The sequence below is a fragment of the Solanum stenotomum genome, chromosome 1, assembly GCF_019186545.1.
Source record: "Solanum stenotomum isolate F172 chromosome 1, ASM1918654v1, whole genome shotgun sequence".
NCBI classification, from domain to species: Eukaryota; Viridiplantae; Streptophyta; class Magnoliopsida; order Solanales; family Solanaceae; genus Solanum; species Solanum stenotomum.
Genome location: NC_064282.1, coordinates 54,016,357 through 54,042,273, shown reverse-complemented (window position 1 = coordinate 54,042,273; position 25,917 = coordinate 54,016,357). Strand labels below are relative to the sequence as shown.

Genomic DNA, 25,917 nt, shown 5'->3' with positions numbered 1-25,917 from the left:
AATCAACCATGATGCTTGAGTTGGATAAATATCCAGATATGCTTATTTTATATAGTAGTTATGAATCCAAGATCTATACATTTTATCCTTTTTAGGATTTTTTTTTTGAAATTGTGTTGCTAATTGTTATTTTATAGCCTCTCAAGATCGTAGAGTTCTTTTTGGAGCCTTCATTATTACCTGTTCAAAGAAATTTTCTACCTATTGCCTCAGTTATATGCATGATTTTTTTTAAAATAATGAAAACTTGTGATTAAAATGTTTGAATTAAAAATAAGACATTTTTATTACTTGCAAATGACCCGCATACGACAAAAGTCTAATTATTCATGTGGTTATCTTTTTCACCATTTTATCAGGAAACAATTTACATTAAGCTATATATAATCTTTTTGTACTCGAAGGTACACCAACGTATCTCACAACACCACCCATCCAAGAAATTTTAATATGCTTAATATCTTCTGCTTGTGATACCCCTTCCCTCTCTCCAAAAATAAAATAAAAAATAAAAAATACACAACAATATTACTATTATTAATAAATTTTATTATGACGTGAAGATGTTAATGACATTGATGCTCACATTGTTTTCTTTGGTTTTATACAAGTGTTTGTGTCAATCTTAGACATTAGCAGACACACAAAAAAAGTCAAACTTTTTCTCTCATATGATGCATTGCTGAATTTATAAAAGATAAAACCTTATAGTTTCTAACTTTCTAGTTTAATATTAGACAAAAAAATATGAATTTTGAAAAATACATTTAAGCCGGTGAAATATATAGTAAAACGGTCAGAACAAGCTTCAAACTTCAAAATTTTTGGTGATCCCGACTAGTAATAAACTCGCTTCCGATGAGCAGGAATGTTTAAACCACTTTCATCAATATACACTGAAAGACATATGATAGTTTATATATTCAGCTACGTTATCAGTAATGTTCTGAGACGCTTGTCGTTGATTTTTTGTCGAGGTCGAAGTTTTTCAAAGATAAATCCATCATTAAAAAACTAAAAAACCGAATCACTTACTTAACAATTTCTTCCTCTGAAATAAAGTACCTTACTCTTGCTTTGTGCTCTAAAAAGTCAAATTATGCTTAGTTCTCATCATCTCCAATGTGGTTTTACAACAAAATACCAACTTCTACTTGAGCACAACATAGACCCAAGAACCCAAATCAGGAGGCACAGGCCCAAACAAATCTGAAACCCAGTCCACAGGCGGGAAATCATATTTCATCATCCAATAAGTGGCGGGAATAAAAGGTTCCCATTTTGTTTGTCTAAGCGGGTTGCTATAAATACCTTAATGTAATAGACCGGTTTAGACTTTAGAGTCGGTCGGTCCATATTCTAGTATTACTACTTCACTTCCTCTTCACCAGAGAAACCCTCAATCTTACGTTTTTTTTTTCCCTTCTGAATCATATCGATGGCGAGAAACACGAGAGCGAAATCCTCGTCGGCGGAGCCATTATCGGACGGTTCAGAGGAGGAGCAAGTCAACGATCAAGTCAATGATGAGGAAGATGAGGAGGAGCTTGAAGCTGTCGCTAGGTCAGCAGAAGATGACGGCGATGACGAAGCTGTTGCTGATAGAGAAGACGGTGATGATGAAGATGAGGAGGTGTGTTTATTGGACGATCTGTTTAGTTTTTGTTTTATCTTTTAGCTGCTATTGGTAGTGGTAGATCTGAGTTTATGTTGGAATCCCTTTTTGTTTGGTGATTTGGCTGAATAATGAGTGGATATTTCAGTGTTATAGTTTAGAATGATATTTTAGGTGAAATTTCGGACTAGTAGAAAAAATGTGAGTAATTCAACTGGTTAGCGCATTTTTATAACTCATTATTACGAGTTAGTATACGTGAAGTTCCAGGAGGTGTTAAAATGGCAGAAAGGAATATGAATATGAATTTTCTATTGAAATAGACGCTCCTATGTCTGGTTAAAAGTATATTTTTTGGGTGATTGTTACCAATTAGGGCCCAGCTTTTACCTAATTAGTGGACATAGTAGGGTTTTTAGTTTAGAGTTAATATTTCAAGTGAATTTCTAATGGGATAAAGGAAAGGAAAGATTATTTCACCACTGATATAGAAGTTCACGTCCCTGATATAACACATTTTTTTGATAGTCCATTAGTGTGAATTATTCAATGTGTAGTATTTGTGAAGCTAAAATGATGACTACTTAGTTGATTTGACGTGTTAATGAGCGTTACTTCAGTTGTTTAAGTTTGTTTTGCTATGCTACCTGTAGGAAGATGTTGCAGCAAATGAAATCTCCAAGCGTGAAAAGGCACGGTTAAAAGATATGCAGAGGCGTAAGAAGCAAAAGATACAGGAAATGTTGGATGCACAGAATGCTGCAGTAGAAGCTGACATGGTATCTAACTTAGACTAACTGCTGAGATATTTTGGGATCTCCTCTTTTCATTAATTCCTTGTGAAGGTGGTGTGCCTTATGGCTATTTTATCATTGACAGAGTAACAAGGGAAAGGGGCGTCTTAAGTATCTTTTGGAGCAGACAGAGTTATTTGCACATTTTGCAAAAGGCGATCAATCGACTTCAGAAAAGAAGACAAAAGGAAGGTACATATAATGTTGTCTTTGTTGCTTTCCCTGATATGTAGGGCCTCCAGTTTGAAAGATCTCTAGCTTAGTATAGGACCATGTACTCTTTGGGTGTTAGTGGTAATGAAATAGAATGGGCAAAAAGGAAGAATGAAAACATTAACCTCTTTGAGGTCTATGTTTATATTCCTCCTTTTAACATAAAGAGTAATTTTGCTCATACAAAAATGACATAAAGAGTAATTTTCTTAACCTTTTTAAGGGGAATTATTTGTAGGCATCTGTTCATGTTTGGTAGGGGTATTTGGAAAATTGAAATAAACACATCCTAAATATTAGTAATGTTATTTGAGTAGCTTGATTGGGACTATTCACTTTGTTCGGTTGGGTTTCAAGTACCTTCCTCTTCTTGTATTGGTGACAAGGGACTGTTTTCTCCATCACAGGCAGGCAGGCCTACCTCCCAAAAATTATTGTATATTGCTTATATTAGAATTGAGTGCTATGTCCAGTTGGTGTTACTATGTTATATGGAGAAGCTTCATTATTGTGATTCATTGCATTACTTGTATATACGTATGAATGTTTTTGTCTGAGCCAAATGATTAATCTTTTTTTCCCAGGGGCCGTCATGCGTCAAAGATAACCGAAGAGGAAGAAGATGAGGAGTATCTCAAAGAAGAAGATGGTGGGCTGTCCGGGAATACACGGCTATTGGCACAACCCTCTTGTAAGATCCCCCTACCCCACCCCCACAAACCCAACACAGAAACATATCCTGAATTGTTGATCTCCTAGCTGATCAAATATGGCCCTCCTTTCCAGATATTTAAAATTCTCTGTTTAATGATTCCCTTTGGCCTTTATCATCTTCTCTTTTGCAATTTAGCCATTGATGTTTCTAAGTGCAACAAACTGGAAAAATGTTACTTGAATAGTGCCTTCAAAACAATAAATACTAGTGTGAGAGACGTGGTTTTGGTAAGCACCCAAGGGTATGACTTAGTGGTCACTTAAGTGGGTTGTGAACCATGGGAGACGTGGTTTCTAATATTATGCTTGGACACAATATCACTAGGTGACATCTTTTCGTTTGTCCTAGCCTTGGTGAACATAATTAGTTACCTTATAACAACACTCTTGTATGATGTATCTATTGTTGGTGGGAGGTGACATGTATCTCGTGGAATTAGTTGAAGCGCATGCAAGTTGGCCTCAACACCACTGCTATTAAAAATTATTTTAATTATCTTTTACGCAGTTTTTATAAGGTGAAATATTTGGGATAAAACACAAGTACCCCCACAGTTATACCCGAAATCTTAGAGACACATCTAAACTTTACGGGGGTCCTCTTACCCCATGATCTCTTTTAAAATGGAATGAATGCCACCTTAAATGCTATCATGACATAGATAACCTAATGAATATTCTCTTGTGTCTATTACACGTGCTTCACATTCTTTTAAAGCATTAAATTTTTTTTTTCCATTAAAATATGTTTTTCTCATTCTTAATTTCTGAATCTTCTCTCTCTCTCTCTCTCTAAAAAAAGACAAGTGGGGCTGGCCTTGGATCAGTTTAATCATTCCTTCATTTCATACAAACCCACTCTGACCTAATTTTGTTGGAGTAAAAGCTAACCTTTCCAAAATCTCTCAAATTGTAACAGAGATATATAGTTGGTGTAGTCCTTAGCGGAAACACTAGGATGGGTTTGACAAATTCAGGGCTAGAAATGAATGCAAACCAATTTTTGAAACGCACTTGAACTGTAAGAGGTATTTCACTGGAACCTTTACAAGAATGCCGTGATGAGTTCTTCTGCCAAGGTGGGGCTTGGACCTTTGTTTAAAGTGGATGGAAATTGAGTATGCTTTGTGAGTTTCCTATGTTTTGGGTGTTGTTGAAACACTTCAGATTCCATTTGGATTGCACAAATTTGAGTTTTCGTATTGTTTTTATTGAAAGTTTCAGTCCTTTGAAGTGCAATTCAACAAAAATAGTTTACAGAGATGTTTTCATTGTTTTTTCCGCAAATTATACTGCCAGTTTTGAAAGGTTTCAAAGTAAAATCTGGAGGGGAAGTTCAAAGGCTTCCAGTTTTGGAAAGTTTCAAAGTGAAATAAGAGACTTCGACATTTAGGTTGGGTATCTAAATCTGAAAATAGTGAGTATTGTGGAGCTTAAATTCAAAGCTGAAACAATGAGTAATTGACTGACTCACTTCTGACAGTTTGAGTAGAAAATGTGAAGAAAATCTGAACAACATTAAAAGCACCCACTTCAAGTATGAATGGATTTTTTCTTCTAAATATGAGGTGAAAATTGTTATTGCTTAGATCTGTATTCATTGCACTTCGATGATAAGTTGCAGAAGAATGAAAAAGATTTCAAGGAGAAGAAAAGGATGGAGTATTAAATTAATAGATGTAATTAATTGTGTAATGTCCAATTTAAATATGACACTTGTACCTGTTAATTACTTCTAAAATAATTTTTGCAACCTTCACTTGTCTTCAAGAGTGTGTGCACACTCTCTCTGCCATGTCAGCATTGAAGGTGGTATTTGTTCCATTCAAAATAGCTTAGGGGTTAATAGGACCTTCGTAAAGTTTAGGTGTGTTACTGGTATTTCGGGTATAGTTTGGGTGGCTGTACTTATTTTCTTCAAATTTACTTGACCTTTTTGAGGTAAGTTATCAAGTCTTTTAAGGGGTCGTTTGGTGTGAAGGATAAAAATAAATAGTCATGGGATTAAAAAATAGTCTAGGGATTAAAGTTTGGTGTCTTGTTTGGTTGCCAAGTTTTGGTGTCATAGGATTAAAAAATAGTCTAGGGATAAAATTTTGGTGTCTTGTTTGGTTGCCAAGTTTGGGATAACTTATCCACCATATATACCATAACCATTTATACCATAGTGATGGGATAAGTTATCCCTTATACATGGTGGGATAAGTTATCCCAGGATATAATCTTGGGATAACTTGTTCCCAACTAAACGGCATTTTGGAATTCTCCACTATTTAGAAATCATTACGTATTGCTGTTCTTTAGATAAGCCCCGTTCCTGCAAATCTGGGTATAGGTTATTTAACAAAATTGCAAGGCAATTCCTATACAACCAACTAAAGCAACCTAGATGTTAGACAACATTGGCTTAGAACTTTGGAATGGTCCTGCTGTATCATATGTAATGTGCTAGGTTAAGTTCCTAGAGGTGTATACATAGTTCTGTTTGCCCAGTAAATGCACTATGTTTGAAGGTGATACTATAAGCTTATATGATATGTGTGCATAGTTGCAAAGATCTTAAGTCCCCTCTCTATGGTTGTCTCTCATAAATACCTTTTGAGCTGTGTAGTCTTTACTTTTTAAGAAGTCATTTTTGAAATTGATGAAGCTTTAGGGACAATGAGTTTACTTAGGTACACTGAGTATAGAAAATATCTCAATGTAAAAGCACATTACAACCAACCTAAAATAAATAAATAAATTTGTCCCCTCAAGCTTGTATTTTAGGTGCTTCACACAGTTCAACATAGTAGTGGAACATGCAGGGAATTCATCCTGAATTTTAGTCTGCTGCCATGTATCAACTTTTTTCCTGTGTTCTTAGCATAGATAAAAGAACCTGGCCTATGTAGAAAGGGTGTGAGTAGATGTAAAATTATTAAATAAATGTGTCTGATCTGCAATACTTTTAAATTTTGTGATATTATGGTTCATAAAATACTAAAGTCTTCCATTACTAACATTTACATGAAAATGCTAATTACTGGTAGCCTTGTCCTTGTGGGTGTGCATTCTGGTGGAAAAACTCTAATAGAGTAGTGGAAGTGTGAATTCTATTGTGAGTAATAGTGCTTCTAATGTTGGACAAAATGTTTATGTTGATGCTCTCATTTCCTTGTCTCTTTAAGGATGTAAGGATCACACATGCATGTTTGTCAGGTATTCAGGGAAAGATGAGGGATTATCAACTTGCTGGTTTGAACTGGATGATACGGCTATACGAGAATGGCATAAATGGGATACTTGCTGATGAAATGGTCAGTGTTGTCGCTTGAAATTTTTTAGATGTTCCTTTTCATTCTGTGATTCGTGTTTTGAGAGAAGCAGCTTTACTAAATTATTCCTGTATTTGCACAGGGTCTTGGTAAGACCTTACAAACCATCTCTTTGCTGGCGTACCTGCATGAGTTTAGAGGGATTACCGGTCCTCACATGGTTGTTGCCCCAAAATCCACACTAGGCAATTGGATGAATGAAATCAAACGTTTTTGTCCTATCATACGCGCTGTAAAGTTCCTTGGGAACCCTGAAGAAAGGGTAAGCAGATAAGGGATTCTCTTTCTTCCCCTTATGTACATACCTCATCGCTTCTGACTCCTGGCATTTCCTTTTATAGAGATACATTCGAGAGGATTTACTAGTTGCTGGGAAGTTTGATGTGTGTGTCACAAGTTTTGAGATGGCTATCAAAGAGAAGTCTGCTTTACGACGCTTTAATTGGCGTTACATCATCATTGATGAGGCTCATAGAATCAAGAATGAAAATTCTCTTCTTTCCAAAACCATGAGGCTCTACAGCACTAATTATAGGCTGTTGATCACAGGGACGCCACTTCAGGTGAATATTTCTCTTTGATGATTTCCTTTTGTTTGGCAAGTAGTCCTTTTATCTGAAAGTATATTTGACCTCTTATAACCTATGTCCCACATTACCTGACCCTTTCCTGAAATGCATATTTACCTATCTCAAAATTCTATAATTGAATATGGAATGATGGTATATTTAATAATTTGTGTGGGGTATCTCTATAACAAATTGATTTATTTTTCCTTTTAACATTTCAGATGCTTTATTATATTAAATCTCCCAAATTACGGCTTTTAAACCTTCTCTTATTTTTTCTGTTGGTTAAACCTTATCTTCTATTTTGTGACAGAAAAATGCTAGTTGTTATGTCTTTACCTTTGTTATGTTTGGCATCTTGTACTGTTCTCTTGTATGGATCTCTCTAGTCTCATGACTGTTGTCAATTGATGTGCTGGGTTTTATGCAAATTGCACAGAATAATCTTCATGAGCTCTGGGCGCTTCTGAACTTTTTGCTGCCAGAGATCTTTAGCTCGGCTGAGACATTTGATGAGTGGTTTCAAATATCTGGTGAGAATGACCAGCAGGAGGTGGTCCAACAGCTTCATAAGGTAAAATTGTCTTGTAGTTTGTATCATTAATACTTGAGCTATGCCATAAGATACAACGTTCAGGTTAAAGTGACAAAGATAAGACCAACTACATGTGCGAGAGCTTGCAGCGGACATGATTCCCATATTCTGAAACTTTGACACCCCATTGAGAATAAATATTCACTGATTTTCTAATTTCTGCTCTTAATCAGGTCCTTCGTCCATTCCTTCTTAGGAGACTGAAGTCTGATGTTGAGAAAGGTCTGCCTCCAAAGAAGGAAACAATTCTCAAGGTTGGTATGTCTCAGATGCAGAAAAACTACTATCGGGCTCTGTTGCAGAAAGATTTTGAGGTTGTTAATTCTGGAGGAGAGCGCAAGCGTCTTCTTAATATAGCAATGCAGCTCCGAAAATGTTGTAATCATCCATATCTTTTCCAAGGAGCTGAGCCAGGACCTCCATATACAACCGGAGAGCATCTCATAGAAAATGCTGGTAGTGTTTTGACTTCTATGAATGAATAGGAATTTCTAATCTATTGTGGTTGTATTTTTTTTTTTTTTAAAAATATAATGCACGTTCTCTCTGCAGGCAAAATGGTTCTTCTTGATAAGTTGCTTCCTAAGCTGAAGGAACGAGGCTCAAGGGTTTTAATATTTTCACAGGTTTTTTCCTTTTTTGTTCTTGACCTTATGTCCTACTATGCCTTTTCTAATTAGCTAATGTACATTTTTTTGGGCTGAACACTTCATCTCAATGTTGTCATTAGATGACACGGCTACTGGACATCCTTGAAGACTACCTGATGTATCGAGGTCACCAGTATTGTCGGATTGATGGAAACACTGGTGGAGAAGATCGTGATGCTTCTATTGAAGCATTTAACAGTCCAGGGAGTGAAAAATTTGCTTTCTTATTGTCAACCAGAGCTGGTGGTCTTGGTATCAATCTTGCTACAGCAGATATTGTTATTCTTTATGACAGTGACTGGTGAGGATCTTGTAAGTCTAGTTTGCAGAGTCTGGAGAATAAGTGATATCTGAGTCTCTTGGGTTTCTTCTCATTTGTATTACAGGAATCCACAGGTTGATTTGCAGGCTCAGGACCGTGCCCATAGGATTGGACAGAAGAAGGAAGTCCAAGTATTCCGTTTCTGCACTGAGGTTTGTTTTCTTTCTAACTGTGTTACTGTTCTGAAAATATGCCACTCTGGTCTCTCATTTGATGGTCGGCACATTGTTATTTCAGTTTAACTTTTTTGTTGAGAAAGTTTCTTTTTCAATTAATTCCAACAGTATACAATTGAGGAGAAAGTGATTGAAAGGGCTTATAAGAAGCTGGCACTTGATGCACTGGTCATCCAACAGGGACGATTGGCTGAGCAAAAAAGTTAGCTTTTATTTGGTTTTTATTGCCTTGATTATATTTTAGATATTAGGGTATACATGAATTTGATCATTGGTTGGTTCATGCAGCTGTTAATAAGGATGAGCTGCTGCAGATGGTGCGGTTTGGTGCTGAAATGGTTTTCAGTTCCAAAGATAGCACTATAACAGATGAGGATATCGATAGAATCATTGCCAAAGGAGAAGAGGCAACAGCAGAACTTGATGCCAAGATGAAGAAGTTTACAGAAGATGCTATCAAATTTAAGATGGATGATAGTATGCACTCTGCTCCTCTTCCTTTTGGCTTGTGCATTGTATCTTTTGGCTCTATATACCTTGTTTTGCTCTTCTGCTGTTTTTTGAAAGATATGGGCTTTAACTGTAGATTGACTACTTTTTACAGCTGCTGATTTGTATGACTTTGAAGATGAGAAGGTAAGTGCGATTTTTTTATTTAGTTGTCTAACAATTCCTTGTTTCACGTCTTTGGTGTGCTTATCTTCCTTTTTCTGCTATACATTTTTGTTGATGAAGGATGAAAACAAGGCAGATTTCAAGAAAATTGCTGGTGACAATTGGATAGAACCTCCAAGAAGGGAGAGAAAGCGCAAGTATGATTCTTAAGTTGCTAAGTTCACCTTTAATGTATTGAGAGTCTAAAGTATCACCATTTTAAATGACTTTTCTTTGTGTCAGTTACTCGGAGTCTGAATATTTCAAGCAAACCATGCGACCAAGTGGTCCTGCAAGACCTAAAGAGCCCAGGATTCCTAGGATGCCTCAGCTGTAAGTCAGCATTGCAAACCATTCTTAAATTTTCTCCTCCCAGTTTTTGTTGTGCCATAAGCAAAACTGATTTCTCCGAGTTACTTTTTGCAAGTTGGTCTTTTTTTCATTTGTCAAATTCTGTGTATTGACATGTCTTGCCATTCATAGGCATGACTTTCAGTTCTTTAATACCCAGAGGCTAAGTGAGCTGTACGAGAAGGAAGTTCGTTTTCTCATGGTGGGTTATGCCTTGGGATGTGCCAGATTTCTTCTATTGCCACCTTCATATGTGTTTTTCTTTGGTATCTTAATTTTCTTATTCATTCCAGCAAGCTCATCAGAAAAATCAATTAAAAGATAGTATAGAAGTGGAAGAGCCTGAAGGTATAACCTCTTTTCCTTTTAAAGTAGCTGTCTATTCTTCTTTTATTTATAGAATTGGATATAGGGACAAACCAGGATGCAATTTGCTTTGTGAATATATGCTAACAATTGGTGTATTGTAGATATGGGAGATCCTTTAACTGCCGAGGAGCAGGAAGAAAAGGACAAATTATTAGAGGAAGTAAGTGGCTTAATAACTCGTCATTGGATGTTATATCTACTCCCTGCGGTTCAATTTATGACACTTCCCGAATTTCAAGATTCAAACAAGTCCATCTTTGATTGTATTTTTTCATATATATATATTTTTTAAATATTTTGAATTGTCAATTATTATGACTTGGTACTTTTTACGTAGTTTCTAAATATATGAACATTTTATTTCAAAACACATGGTCAAACTCAAACCGATTAACTCTTGAAATTCGAACTGTGCCTCATAAATTAGGACAAAGAGAGTAGCTTTTATGTATCAGAATTAATGATTTGTACGTGCAGGGATTTTCAACATGGAGTAGAAGAGATTTCAATACTTTTATCAGGGCATGTGAGAAGTATGGTCGGAATGACATAGAAAGTATTGCTGCTGAAATGGAAGGAAAGACAGAGGAGGAGGTTGAAAGATACGCAAATGTTTTCAAAGAAAGATACAAAGAGCTAAATGGTAAGTGCTAGTTAATTTGCAAATACAGAAAGAACTATATGTCCCAATCTCCAATCCACATTGAACATCCAATTATTATATGATACAATTGCTAACATGAGAGTGGTAAATACCATTAAAGTTCAAGTGGGATAAAGCATGGTGCACATGCTTCCTTTTATTTGTGTCGAAGTACCGGCAAGGAGAGGTGATGCTGTTACTTCTCAATAAGATGAATTGAACTGGTAAAAAAGTGTGCTTAGAATAGGGTGGATGAAATGGAAAAAGAAGTGAACATGTGAAGAGGAGATGTATAGACGCCCCAACAAGGAGGTGCAAGAGGTTAACTATAGTAGGTATGAGGAGAAGTAGAGGTGGATCGAAAAAGATTGGGACTTGGGAGAGGTGATTAGATAGGACATGACAGTCTTGCAACTTATTGAGGACATAACCCTAGATAAGAAGATTTGGAGGTCGAGGATTAGGATAAGATTAATAGGTAGTTGAATGTTGTCTATTTTTCTTGTTAATATTGTTTTTGTTACTCTCCTACTATCTTATTCTTTGCTTTTATTGTCTCCTTTGGATTCAGTTATCATATTATTTGTTGTTGTTGCGATTCTCTACTCCATTATTTTTTCTCTGGATTTTTGACTACTGTATTTATTTACGTACTTCATTTTTTATGTGTTACTTGAGCCAAAGGGTTGATTGAAAACAACCTCTCTATCTTCTTAAGGTAGGGGTAAGGCTGCTTACACATCAACCCCCTAAACACCACTTGTGAGATTACATTGGGTATTATGTTGTTGAAAAACAAGTGTGCTGGAATGAGCAAATTGGATCCTATGCAACTGTTAAACACGATATTGTATTGGGTGGAATTCCCTTTTAGGTTTTGGAATGTTAGTTATTAAAAAAGGTGTTCTACTTTTGGGAGGGGATTGTGTGTATGACGTTCTTTCATTGTCCTAGTGTATATGCTTGTTTTGTTTGAGAGGCAGAGGGATTAGACCCATCAAAAAGCAAAAATAAAATGTTTGATTTCCCTGTTATTTCTTTGTTGCAAAAAGCCACTCCATGATGGTAATCTAAAGGTTCCTATTCTTTGGAAAGTTGGTGTAAGATTTCATAAATGGTAAATTTGCTCTATGCTAGTGCTACCACATATGGTAATAAAGGTTCTTTCTTCATCTAGTTACGGTTCTCATCTTCACTATACATCACCATTTAGTTTATTATGTGATTGTTCTTGTAATGCTCATGTTCTACACAAATTTTGTAAACTAAGATTGATATCACATTTCATCCATGTTATAAATATTCTCCAGCTAATAATTCTATTTAAACAACTTTCGCAGGGTTAAAAAACCTATTGAACTATTCAAAGTTATTGTTTTTGATATACTAATCACAGTTAAACCCAATGATGTTATTGCTATTGAACATACTTTTCAACTATTTTCTTCTGTTACTACTTGCTAGTGATATATAGAAGTCAAATTGGCATCATAATCTATGTGCACAGCGAACTGGTATTATATAAATTGAGATTGTGGGAGTATACATTGTGTTGCTAGATGGTTGATAATAGGCCTACACCTCTATCTCTACTTAAGTGCCAAGTTTTTGTCTACGATAGATTCAAACTCGTGACATGCACCTAACTTTCACATCATATGTTGTGCCTTCAGAACTACATCAAAGCCCTGGGGCCATACTAATTAACATTGGAAAACTAGAAAAAGATGAGCAGACAAATAAGTTCTTGATGTTCAGGCAGAAACAAAGTTCCCTCTTGTGGCTAGTTTTTTGCACTAGATAGCATTTGACATGCTTGACATTTGAGCACTTGGTTTCTAATGGATGGAGTGCTTGCAGATTATGATAGGATTATAAAGAATATTGAAAGAGGAGAGGCTAGAATTTCACGAAAAGATGAGATCATGAAAGCAATTGGGAAGAAGTTGGACCGCTACAAGAATCCATGGTTGGAGTTGAAGATTCAGTATGGTCAGAACAAAGGAAAATTGTATAATGAGGAGTGTGATCGTTTCATGGTAAGCAGACTAAACTCTTGGGGCTTTAATCTTTTACTATTTATCTCTGTGATTCATGTATATGGTGATCTTTTCTTTTGTAGATATGTATGGTTCACAAGCTCGGCTATGGAAACTGGGATGAGCTGAAGGCTGCATTCCGAACGGCACCTTTGTTTCGGTTTGATTGGTTTGTGAAGTCTCGGACAACTCAAGAACTTGCCAGAAGATGTGATACACTTATTCGTTTGGTGGAGAGGGAAAACCAAGAGTTTGATGAGAGGGAGAGACAGGCACGCAAAGAAAAGAAACTTGCAAAGGTATACCTGGGTCCTCTTTGTGCTGTTTGCAGCGTAAAAAGATATTTAGTGCTAAGAGTGTTTTGTATTGACAGAACGCGACACCATCAAAGCGTGCTGTGGCAAGACAGGCAGCCAAAAGCCCTCCCACCTCAAAGAAGCGGAAGCAGTCATCAATGGATGATTATGTGAGCTCGGTAAATATTTATGCAATGATTTTATGTTTGTTTTGGTTTCAGCTCCCACTTGTGACTTTATATTGTGCATGACTATTTCCTCTTTTTACAGGCCAAGAGAAGAAGTGATGGTACAACTTAGACAGACTTTTCTTTTTGTGGTTTAGATCCTTTTTTTTGTTGTTTAACCGGGTTGCTCATCCAAGACACTAAATATGCAATGTGTTGGGCATTGCAATTCTGTCAAGTGCTACAGAGGAAAACCCTACCAGTGTATTCAGATATGATGCGTAGGTTCATTGTACATAATCACAATAGAATTCTATTTAGGCTAGTCTTATCAATGTGGCGTGATCAACTTGCTAATTTTATGATTTTGCCAGCTCGCTACTATGCTCTTGTTTGGTGCACATATTTATATGCATATGCATTTTTCGTATGAAAAGAAAAAGAACCTTGCTTGTTTAATAACACTAGGTATGTAGAACAAATGACAAGTGAACCTTTGCACATTGAATGGAAAAAGTGAGCTTTATCAGTTAACCATGCTAATATCATGTGAAACCTTGAAGATGATCGTTTAGGTCTGATGGATTTATATTAGTTATGGTGATGAGTTTTATAAACGTCCCAAGCTTTACATTAGGATGTTTGACAGTAAATGCATTTCTGCAAGCTAATATATATTATCAATTAACAATATAGGTATGAGGCTAGCATATATAGAAGATTAAAGACTTGAAAGATCATGATCATAATATCAACTCCGTGAATCAACAACTTGATGAATATTTGTATGATAATGACAATGAATATGCAATATTAGCGAGTTCACAACTCTACGTCAATTTATTTCATTGATTACATAATTTTTTTTTATTGTTCGGTTAATTAGATATTAGTTATTTTCTTCTTAGCTTTGGTTTAGTTAAAAAATCACCATTATAAATCTTGAGATTTTATAACTTGAATAAATAATTTGTGTTAGTTTAATTATGTAAACGGTTAACCACAAGTTCCTGTGAGTTTGATATATAATTGCTTGCAATAACTTTATTTCTTGTGTGACCATATACACTTGCATGTATAATTGACTGCAACAAGTCCTAAAGTGATAAACGTATTTTTTTCTTTTTTTACAAAGATAATATTTTTGGCCACGTCATTGGGACACATATCCTTTTTCTTTGGTCACGTAGTCCTTTGCTCATTCTCGACGAAGACTAATTTTGCCATTTTTTTCTTATTTCTTCTAGACCTTGTGAATACGTATCCTTTTATTTCTAGTGCAAGCTTTTAAAGAAAATTTAACCCAATACGACATGGGTAATATAAACGTGTTTTGAACGAAATAATATTTTTAAAGTTTCTATATATTGACTGATGGTCGTTAACACTGCATGGAAATAAAAATATAGTTAAGGGAACATGTTCCTCATTTTGTCTTGTCAAGATTCTAGTTTTATTAATTAAAACCCCTTTAATGTGGTAATGCAGAATTATGTAATCATATTATGCTACAGAGTTTGGTTATGGAAGGAATGAAGCGAAGCATGTTTTAGTTTGAACTTCAAAAGCTGGACTGTATCCAAAATATATGATTATACTCAAACCCCTTCTCTATAAAAGCCAAGACGGAAAATCCTTACAGATGGAAACTACAACAGAATACAAGGTGCAACAATGGAATTAATTATACAAGGGACATCCGAAACCATATCCACCAAGATCCTTCATACAAAGAACACATAAGAAGAGAAAGTTAGATAGGTTCCCCACTTCTCCTGTACCATAAACTCTACAACAAACCCCATAACACATAGGATTAACCATTTACCCCTCCCCCCCAACTCTACTTCCACATTGCACCTTCAACCTGATTTCCCTTTCATTTTAACAGTGGTTTCCTTCGACCACAACAGCGGAAACATATAAGTTTACATTGAACAACAGTGAATAACCTTCAATCAGCAAACACAGAAAGTAGGACAGGACTATTACTTTCAAGCTGAGTATGGAAAAACCAAGAACTCAACGATTATGCAAATGCAGTACCTCCTGTTTGCATCATGACGATCAACACCTATATTCCTAGAAATCCTTGCAACATATATTGTTGCGTAAATCAATCATTTATCCCATCAAAACTGCTACCCCTTGCATTCGTCTTCTTTTTGTCTCTCCAATTTTCACCCCATACCTTAGCTTCAGCAACTGCACGTTCCCTGTCTAGATCTCGATTCCTTGGGGTTTCTCTAGTTCTACCTGCACTGACAGGGCTGTTCCTTTGAGAATCAGGACGTTCTGATTCATCCAAACCCCACTTACGACCAGATCCACCGCTAGTTGCAATTTTCCTCAACTCTATCCCAGTATTGAAATCCCTAGCGGAATCTCTTTTCCTGGAATCAGGAGAATTCCTCTGGATGGAAGGAGAACCATGGTGAGCACTGCTATATTCAGGGCTATCTACTCCATCAACCGAGTGCAGTCTATCCTCTCTGCTCCTTGGAGTGGATGAACCAACACGGTTACTTTGTGCACCAACTGCATTAGCGTCATAAGTTTGAGAGGCCAAATATGATAAAGCTGTCACAACATCCCCAATTAAAGGTCTAGTAGATGCTTGTTCTTGCAAGCACATTGCTGCCACAGCCAGTGCTTGGTAAAGTCCTCGCATTGGGTAACGACCTTGCAATAGTGGATCTGCCATTTTCGGGAACTTCCTCCGATCCTTGAAAAGTGGTCGAGCCTGCAAACACATTTCTCAATGTATAAAACATGGCATAAGATATATTCTACCTTTAGAAGGTGTAAAAATGAACTAAAGGAAAAACAGATCTTCTGCACATCAAATGTCAAAGAAATCTAAGAAACAGACGACACACATCATAATGACCAAATACAATGGCAGAGAGGAGGACATACCCAGGCAACAAGATTATGCTCCCCATGACTCCGAGTATTATCAATTGCTTTGCGGCCTGTTATCAGCTCAAGGAAGACAACCCCAAAACTGTACACATCAGATTTCAATGTGAGTTGACCTGTCATTGCATATTCAGGAGCACAGTAACCATATGTGCCCATCACACGTGTAGACACATGAGTCTTGTCACCAACAGGGCCCAGTTTAGCAAGCCCAAAATCTGATAATTTAGGGTGATATCCTTCATCAAGAAGTATGTTGGAAGATTTTAAGTCTCGATATATTACAGGAGGGTTGGCTTTGTCATGCAGATATTCTAAGCCTTTAGCTGCACCAGCTGCAATCTTCATCCTTGTATTCCAGTCCAATGGTTCTTTATTAGGTGGAAGATCTGCATACATACTCCAAATAGAAGGATTAGGTCCCACTGCGTAATCTGCATTGTTTCTATTACAGAAGTATCAACACAACACAAAACAATCAACATTACAGATCTATTCAGCTTTAGGCAATGGAAACTTTCATTTAATTGTACCAGAATAATGCAGAGAGAAACTTATCAAATGGAGGGATAGAAATATAATTAAGAGCATTCTGTCGAGCATCTTTACATACATTATGTCATTGCTTTACACACCATCAAGTGTTGCAGATAAATTGGAAAGGCGCTAAGGGAACTTTTTTTCTCTGATGAAGCAAGGCTATGTATAGCTGGCATCAAGAAGATGCAAAGTTACAAAAGATATGTTAGCTCCAATAACAGTAGGCCTAAAAGCAAAGGGAGCGAATCAGAAGCAAAAGAGGGATATTGAGCCAATGAAATCTACAAAAGAACCTATGTCATTCTCATGTGATTCGGAAAATGGGAATAGGAAGTTTTCAACAAGGCCCTACTAGGAAAATGATTATGGTGATTCAGGATTAAGGAGAAAGATCTATAGAGGGAAGTTAGAGCGAAAAAGTAGAATTATAGGAGAAGTCGAGGACTAAAAATATCACACTTTCCTTTTGGCTGCAGATTCTGAAGAAAATTTTCTTGAATAATGAAGAGTTTACTACTACAACACTATTGGGTAGTTTGGTTGCTGGTTAGAGAGGACTGCAGAGTTATCCATGTATTAAAACTAGCATAACTTTATACAATTTTTGGTTTCAAAAAATACAGAAAAATAATCTCCATATAGAATCTAGTTTTAAGTTATACAATGTTTTGATTGACTTTCCCTTTTTCACATAAAACATAACATTGTTAATACAATGTTTGGTTCATGTTTACATTTTCTGCAAAACTAATACATGTATAGGTTACAAGGGAATCTACCTTTTATTTTATGCAGGGTAGAAGATGGCATAACTATTCCTTGCATTACTAATACTTGTGTAACTCTAACCAGCAGCCAAACAGCCCCTAAGAGTTTTTTGTTCTTTACAGGTATTATAAGCAAAAAGCAAAAAAAATGTCCCATTTATATACTTACAGGGGATCTATGATAGCTATTAAAGATTCAATATGCACCATCTAAAATATCCTTTTTACAGAAAAAGCGGAAAGCAAGTACGCAATTGAACTTGATCTTCGTAAGGAAACTGACTATCTTCAAAATACCTTCATTTCCTCTCTCCACATTGTCCACCATATGCAAGAAGGATGATATTCCATCATTTCTTTTAAATGGTGGTGTTCAAGCCAACTTGCATTGCAACTCGACTAGTTCAAATCCTAGTAGAGGAAAAAGCATTAAGTGACCTCATGGTTCTCAGTCAATTTTGTTGACTACTAAGCCACACCCTTGAGTTTTTCCACCATTTGATTTACCTCCTTAAGTTTCCTTTCCTTGAGAAGTTCATGACATTCCTTGGTAATCCATTTGAGCAACCATGTTTATGTTTAAGCATAACCGCTAATGTTGATAAGGTATATTAAGAAAGGACGGGAAGACTTCATCGGCAACATAAGGGGATAGAAGAAGAATAAGTTTTTGAAGTTACATGTAGTGTGGAGAGACATCATGACTCACATTCCCAAATACTCATAGTAGAAGATGATAATACGACAGATTCAAAGGTTACAATAAGGGGAATTAGTTGGGACATAAAGGTCCAGAGGAGCCTTCTAAAGAGGAACCTTTGGAATGGGGAAATAGTTGATTCAAGATCTAATTGAATTGTTTTGATTGAGGAGACTTGCAGTGGAGTTAACAATAGGTTGGAGGTGTGGAACATACACGAGTCTAAAGGATTCAAGTTAAGCAGGACCAAAACGGAGTATTTGGAGTGTAAATTCAGTTATGTGACGCATGAAGCAGGCACGGAAGTGAGACTTGATACACAAGTTGTCCCCAAGAGAGAGATATGTAAGTATCTTGGGTCTTTGATCCAAGGAAATAAGGAGATCAACAATGATGTCACGCATCGTATTGGTGCGAATGGATGAAGTTAGGCTTGCATCAAGAGTCTTGTGTGATAAGAAAGTACCACCAAAACTTCAAGATAAGGTCTATAGAGTGGTGGTTAGCCAACTTTGTTGCATGGGGCGAAGTGTTGGCCAATTAAGAATTCCCATGTTCAAAAAATGCAAGTGGCGGAAATGAGGATATCTGAAACAAAATCGGAGTGCCCTTGTGGTGGCCAAGATGAAGGAAGGGGAACTGAGATAGTTTGGGCATGTGAAGAAGAGTTGTGCGGATGTTGCAATGATGAGGTGTGAGAGGTTGGACATAGTAGGGATGAAGAGAGGCAGAGATAGGCTGATGAAGTATTGGAAAGAGGTGATTAGACAAAATATGATGCATCTTCAGATAATGGTCAAAGGTAAAAGGGTGTGGAGGTCACAGATAAGGGTCGAAGGTTAGTTGGTAGTCGAGCATCGTCTAAGTATTAGCCTATTCATGTAGTCGTTGGCTTGGTGGTAGTCTTAGCACCATGTATGTTGAAGTACTAGCCTATTCATGTAGTCTTTTGACTTTTGGTGTCTATTATCATTTGTTGTTTACTATGTTTAGGTGATCGCACCTTGTTGTTGATGTTATGGTTTGATTTGCTTCACTTGAGCAAAGGGTTTTCCAAAAACAGATGGTCTACCCCAAAGAGGTATAGGTGGTGTGCGTACACTCTACCCTCACAGGATCCCACTTTGTGAGATGTCACTAGGTATGTTGTTGTTGAAGGTCTAATTGAATTACTTCACTAGCAAAGTACATCACATGCTAGTCAGGACTTATGGAGGTGGGACAGAGGGAGGGGGTAAGAGATGACTTGTTTTCAGTAAAATTCATGTTATCCTAAGCTCTTCGTAAGGGGGGAGTAGAATTTTCCACATTTGTGAGGTTGGATTCACATGACACCAACAAAAGTGTGTCGTTTCATTTGGTTGGTAGCGACGAAAACAATATTGACAATTGAGAATTTGAGGAAAAAGTAAACAATACATGTGTGCTTCATGTGCAAATCTCTAGGTGAAGATGTGGACCACCTCCTTTTACATTGTCTGTTGCAACTTGCTTGTGGTGTGAAATCTTGAGATGGTCTGGGATGATTTGGCAATGCTTCACTATGAAGGAAGCATTCTCCAACCAAGAACCTTGAAAATCCTAGGTTGTTGCACTACTAGCACTCACATGGATTTCGTGGGAGGAAAAAAAAAAAAAAGAGAGCCTTCAAGTTGGCACGGACACCACCGTCATTAAAAAAAGAGATAGCCTCTCATTCCTAGTTTCTTTTCGGAACACCCATGAGGTGCTAGTTTGTTTAGAAGATTGAGTGTCGTTGATAGATAATCAATTTTTGTGGTAGATTCTACACTTTTTCGGCAATTGCTTGTATACCAGAGATTTTTCATATTAATAGAACTGTTTTACTTATGACTCAAAAAATTGCAAAGGTAAAACATATCATCCAGACACTGTTACAAGTATATCTGGTGCATGGAGTATTTTTTATTCCCCAATATCAAAGTGGTTAAATTAATTTTTGTGCAGCTATCACTATTGCTTGATATATCCAGGAAAGTGACCACGACTTACCTGTTTGCTTACCTTAAGTTTAGGACTATGGCATTTGTGACATTATGAATTAAAAAGACATTGAATATTCAGAAACATACACTAAATGTTGAAACAAAAACAGTTTGATACATTATACATTGGTTCGTCTGTACGTAAGTCGTAAATGTGCAAATTTGGAAAAGAACCTAGCCGGAAACCACAGTTCTTCCTCCCCTCGCCTGGTTTAAGAGAACTCAAATCATGATCTTTTTCACTCAATTCTCTTGATGAGTGCACTGGAAAGACGTCAATCTTCAAAAGAGCAATTCTATTTATGTGGTGGCTATATCAGATTTCAGCACCAAATATTTGAAAAATCTATACACAGCCTCCCACTGGTAAGAGGGATATTTCCTATTCCTGTTTGCTAAGATCGACAAAAAGGAGAGGAGAAATGAGCTAAAGGTAGGCAAGTCTTGTATCCTAGACATGCTAAATGCACACATTCATGTAAAGTATGCAAAGAACTTAAGTCTGGGAACTTCAGAGAATAAGACATATACTCTTTCTATTCAAGTTAATTACAACTCACCAAATTACTCTCCCAATGCTATCCCCAAACCTTCACTAACCATGACATGTTAGGAGGTCTATTTTTAATTATATATATATTTGGAAAATTATCAGTTAATATTTTTATAGAGAGCAATTTACATCAGACACATTTAGAGGGTGTTTGGATTGATTTAAAAGTTGGTCAAACCTACTTTAAAGCCAGTTTTTGACTTCTTGAAGTTTGGCAAATATAAAAATAACTTAAAGTAAGTCAAAAATGACTTAAAAAAGTTAGGAAGTGTTTGGCAAAATTAAAAATAACTTACAAATTACAATAAGTTAAAAATGACTTACAATAAATTAAAAACCAAAAGTAGGTCTCCCCCTACTTTATATTTTTTGACTTAAAAGTCATTTAAGTTTGAATTTTTATTTTTGACTTAAAAGCTACTTTTTTAAGCCAATCCAAACGGGCTCTTACCCTTGCCAATTCGACAAAAGATCTGACACCAGAAAGTTCATAAACATAAAAGCTAAATCACAAAATTCTACCCTTTTTTCCTATTGATTTTGGCATGTAATGCTTATTTCTGAATGGGAGGGGGTAGGAAGAGGTTTCTTAATCAATTATTCCTTTTCTCTCTCAGTAATACAATCAACAACTCCAGCCAGCCCATGTTGATAACATTCTTTTTCTATTGCACATACATGGTAGATCCATAGTCCTTGACCTCCAGCCCTAGCTTGCCTGAGCTGCTTACTGCAACCTCAATCATATCCTCCATTTCCTTTTCATTATTCTGCTGTTCCTTAGGTTTCAGACCATCAAGATATAAATATAAGTGTTGTTAAAGACTTTCTAGTGGAAGTAGGTTGCCGTCATATGGCAAAGGCTTTGCTGAATATTTGCATGAGTTCCTTGGCTCTCTCACTGTCTCATAAACCCACAACATTGGTGAGACAATTTTGCACGCTTTCTTTGGGTTCCCAAGTGAAATTTCCAGCACCAGTAGCAGGTGCATTATCAAGCATGAGTACCTAAAATGTTACAGCACAATAGTGATATCATTCACTTGAACGACCCCACACTAGAGCTGGAAAATGGGGGCCAAAGGACGTTAAGGTCCCTTAATAGGTATTAGAAGGCAGAGTTAGATCTTATATGAATCTATTTATGTAAATTCAATTTTTCAAATGGTTAACAGGTTAACTTCTTTAAAAAATAATATATAATTTATCAATCTCCAACAATAGCACCTACTAACCACACAATAGTGAAAAGAACATGGAATTCACTGTGTATAGGATGATTTAGTTCAAAAAACTTCAGAAATACAACACCCTTCAATGTGAGGGCAATGTCAACTGAAACAACTATATGCAACAGAAAATTGCTGAATACAATTACAATGATGAATACTATGCTGGTGCCAGTCATTGTCATGCTAATGCCTGTTACTATAGCAGGCAGATGCCAAATAGAATTTCTATGTTTATTTCATGAACTTGCATTATAATTTCTACCACAGCAAGAACAACCTCTTCAACCAAAGGAAATATTCCCTTTCCACAGTAAAGGCTAATCACTGCTTGTAGATGTTCAAACGCCATACATCTATTGATAATCACCTAAGCAATGTCTTAGACAGATTATTCCAGTAACCAACCATAATCGAACATTGGTACAATAGCCAACTCTTGTTGAGACTGCATCGGTAATTCATGTAATACTCTAATGTTGCTCAAATTAGATTGCAACATCTACCATATTTCTGAGTAAATTATTCCACTGTCACCAGCTTTATCCATATTACAACCCCTTCATTGGAATGTTCACAAATAAATAGAAGACCCAAAAGGAAAGAGTGGGGTGCCACAAAACCAAGGATATCAAAAGGAACGGTAAAATAAAAAAAATAAAAAAAGCACCAATGTAACACAAATCAGCAAGCACTGTCTCATCTAATTTCTTATGTTGTAGAATGTTGCAGTTGTTTTGATTTGGTCAGTTAATCTTGAAAAGCTCCATTAGCATGTTCAGACCATGCTTAGTCCATTCATCATTCAGCTAAGTTAGAACTTGGTCTTAATGTTACTAAAAAGCTATATTCAGATATAAGACTTTCATATGCGCTCTGTATATGAACTGTAATAGTCTAACCCATTCCAAGGCATCATGTATCCATTTGAACGAATGCAAGGTGAGGCTGCATATAATAGACGCAATGTGGTCCGACCCTTTCCCGGACCCCACGAATAGAGGGTCTTCAGTACTGTTGAGTCCCACATCAGTGAGATGAGAAGAATTGGGACTCTCTATATGGTCTTGGGAAATCCTCCCTTCATGAGCTAGCTTTTGAGGTTGAGTTAGGCCCAAGGTCTATTTAACAAGTACATCTGGCTACCCTTTTCTTATAGGGAAAAGGGGCAAGATTCTAGTGCATAAATAGCTATTCATGATGAACCAAATTATAACTGCATTGTGCAAATCACTATATAAATTGCAGTAAATGGACTAACCATGTAAATGATCCTCTAAAGAACCCAATGGCATAAACTCGTAAACAAGGAGGCGTTGGTCCCCATCTGCACAATAACCAATCAGATTGACGAGATTTGGATGATGTAGTAGGCTAAGCATCAGAACCTCCACCAGAAACTCCCTATTCCCTTGAAGACCATTGCGATCAAGCTGTTTAACAGCAACCACCTGCAAAGAGACCATTCCGACACAACCAAGAGTGAAATTGCAAATCAGTGTGCAATTGAAGATTCTGACATTTAAAATTCTCTTTCCTATGCTAACATATTTCTCTCTAAATAGTTATCCTATGCTAACATTTGCTAAACCTAACCTAAAGTTGGCTAATGATTTGCTTCTGCATTACAGAATTACATTGTTATAAAGTAACGCCTACCTGTCCAGTGCTTTCCAGCCGACCTTTATAAACACGCCCAAATCCACCTTCACCAAGCAAAGACTCAGGCCTAAAGTTCTTTGTTGCAGCAGCAAGCTCACGAAATGTGAATGTCTGCGCAGCAATATGTGCTGTTGGTCCATCTTTTGGAATGGCTGGATCTTTCTTAGGATCATGACTTCCACGAGACTTTGATTTATCTGTATATAAGAAACCAACATTAAGCCAATACCAATAAAGAAGAAAAATAAACAAGTCATTTCATAGCATTCTTATTGACACATAATCCTCATTGTTGATAAGAGATAGACCATAAAGAATTTTGGCATACCATGGTTTAAGATGATCTTCTTCTCCTCCCAATTAGTAATCCAAAAGTTCTCCCAGTTAAAATTGCTTGTGAAGTTAAGACAAGTTTCACTTTCATCTACTTGAAAGCCCTCTCACCTCCCCCCCCCCCCCCCCCCCCCCCCCCCCCCCCCCCCCCNCCCCCCCCCCCCCCACCACCCCCACCCACACCCACAACTAGAACAACAACATACCCAGTGTAATCACACAACTGAAGTTACATCTAGGGATTACCCCTTCCTTTGTGTTGGGGGTAGAGAGGCGGTTCCAATAGACCCTAAAAAGGAAGAAAAAATGTCTACTTTTGCAGTCAAATGTGTCAATTAGAGTCCATTTTCTCATATTATACAATATTACGGACTAATTAAAACAATTTAATTGGGAAAACAATTTTTTAAACAATTAGAACAAGTGACAGATCTACATCAGCATTACTGAAAGAATAAACAAGAAAAAAACATATAAAAAGAACCAAATTCATTTCATGAAGAACCAACCAAATCTGTAACAACCCCTTAGCTAAAACATCACAAAAAACTCAGATCAAGTCTATAGCAGAAAACCCACACTCAATTCAAAATAACCAAAGCCAACATCAGAAAAAAAAAATAGAGTTCACACCTGAATTAACTTTAGTTAAATGGATAGATTGAGCAGCAGAAGAAGCATCCTTGAAAGACTCTTTTTTTACCTCATCTTTCCCAGTTTCCTTGTTTGATGATCCAAAGCAAGGAAAACACCCACCCATATCAAATCTACACAAATCAAACAAAACCCACTTCACAAAATTCTATATACAATCAAACTTTGTCTTCACCATTTCACTAGAATTTTCCAATAGAAATTCTTCATCCATGAGCCACTCATTAGTGACCCAAATGAGCTTAACAACAACAAAGATCAACACCTTCCAACTTCAGACAAAGTAGATCAACAAATCCAAGAAAATTGAAGCTTAAAGAAAAGCAGAAACAAAGGCAAAATCTTTGGCTTTTATTATAAAATAATAAAAAAATAAAAATTGGATTTTATAGTTATTATATATATAAGGAAATAAAATAAAATTAATTTATTGTGATACAGTAAAAACAAACAAAATTTGATTAGGTGAATCTTTATCTTGTTTAAAAATGATCTTCTTGGAATTGTAATCCTATTCACTCAAGGGCATAACTAGGATAATGGAGGAAATTTAGGGGCAAAAGTGAATATTAAATTACTTATATTATAGTATTTTTTAATATTATAAGTATAGAGTTAATTGCTTTTGTTAGGTAAGAAAAAGTTGACGTAACTTTTGGAAATACTTTATTTAATATTTGATATTTTTGTCTTTGTTGTGGTTGTATTTACTATATTTTCTTTCCTCTTTTATATACCAAAAAAAAAAAAAAAAACTCTATGCATTTTTTCCTAATTAGATACTTCATACGTCTCATATTAGTTGATAATTATATTATAAATAATTGTCTTACATTAGTTGTTCATTTTACTAAATAAAAAAAATATTAATTAACTTTTTTCTATATTACCATTATAATTAATTCCTTTTGAGAGTATTCACATTTGTTTGTAAATTTTCAAGATTTTTTTAAGGTGTGAATTAGTAAAATTATCTTCCTATGTATAATTTTTTAAGCGTCGTGCAAAATGAAAAGTAATCAGCCAATACATTACAGGACGGAAGGAGTATTGAAATAATAAAGAAC

General features: G+C 36.2%; 2 protein-coding genes across 2 annotated transcripts; one reads left to right on the top strand and one right to left on the bottom strand.

The window, feature by feature from the left end:
- Positions 1–1,346: 1,346 nt before the first annotated feature.
- On the top strand, positions 1,347–13,829 carry LOC125853722 (ISWI chromatin-remodeling complex ATPase CHR11). The gene is made up of 25 exons (XM_049533458.1): positions 1,347–1,633; positions 2,269–2,394; positions 2,495–2,601; positions 3,207–3,313; positions 6,538–6,635; positions 6,736–6,915; positions 6,995–7,216; positions 7,662–7,796; positions 7,991–8,273; positions 8,370–8,443; positions 8,548–8,768; positions 8,854–8,941; positions 9,074–9,167; positions 9,254–9,442; positions 9,570–9,601; positions 9,701–9,777; positions 9,863–9,952; positions 10,103–10,172; positions 10,264–10,318; positions 10,441–10,499; positions 10,817–10,982; positions 12,843–13,021; positions 13,105–13,320; positions 13,395–13,496; positions 13,588–13,829. The coding sequence occupies exons 1-25, from the start codon at positions 1,439–1,441 to the stop codon at positions 13,615–13,617; spliced, it is 3,195 nt and encodes a 1,064-aa protein (XP_049389415.1). The 5' UTR covers positions 1,347–1,438; the 3' UTR covers positions 13,618–13,829.
- A 1,343-nt stretch (positions 13,830–15,172) lies between these two features.
- LOC125853723 (serine/threonine-protein kinase PBL27) lies at positions 15,173–25,219 on the bottom strand. Its single transcript, XM_049533459.1, has 5 exons — positions 24,830–25,219; positions 23,861–24,060; positions 23,463–23,652; positions 16,404–16,795; positions 15,173–16,227 (listed from the first exon to the last, which is right to left on the bottom strand). The coding sequence occupies exons 1-5, from the start codon at positions 24,954–24,956 to the stop codon at positions 15,601–15,603; spliced, it is 1,536 nt and encodes a 511-aa protein (XP_049389416.1). The 5' UTR covers positions 24,957–25,219; the 3' UTR covers positions 15,173–15,600.
- Between the last annotated feature and the right edge of the window lie 698 nt (positions 25,220–25,917).

Excerpts from the sequence above, each read along its gene's own strand:
- LOC125853722 (XM_049533458.1), top strand. The coding sequence starts at position 1,439 with ATGGCGAGAAACACGAGAGCGAAATCCTCGTCGGCGGAGCCATTATCG. Across the intron at positions 9,168-9,253 it reads ACGATTGGCTGAGCAAAAAA|CTGTTAATAAGGATGAGCTG; the intron begins GTTAGCTTTTAT and ends TGGTTCATGCAG. Across the intron at positions 9,443-9,569 it reads CAAATTTAAGATGGATGATA|CTGCTGATTTGTATGACTTT; the intron begins GTATGCACTCTG and ends TACTTTTTACAG.
- LOC125853723 (XM_049533459.1), bottom strand. The coding sequence starts at position 24,956 with ATGGGTGGGTGTTTTCCTTGCTTTGGATCATCAAACAAGGAAACTGGG. Across the intron at positions 24,061-24,829 it reads TTTAACTAAAGTTAATTCAG|ATAAATCAAAGTCTCGTGGA; the intron begins GTGTGAACTCTA and ends TCTTATATACAG. Across the intron at positions 16,796-23,462 it reads TTTAGAGGATCATTTACATG|ATCTTCCACCTAATAAAGAA; the intron begins GTTAGTCCATTT and ends GTATGTATGCAG.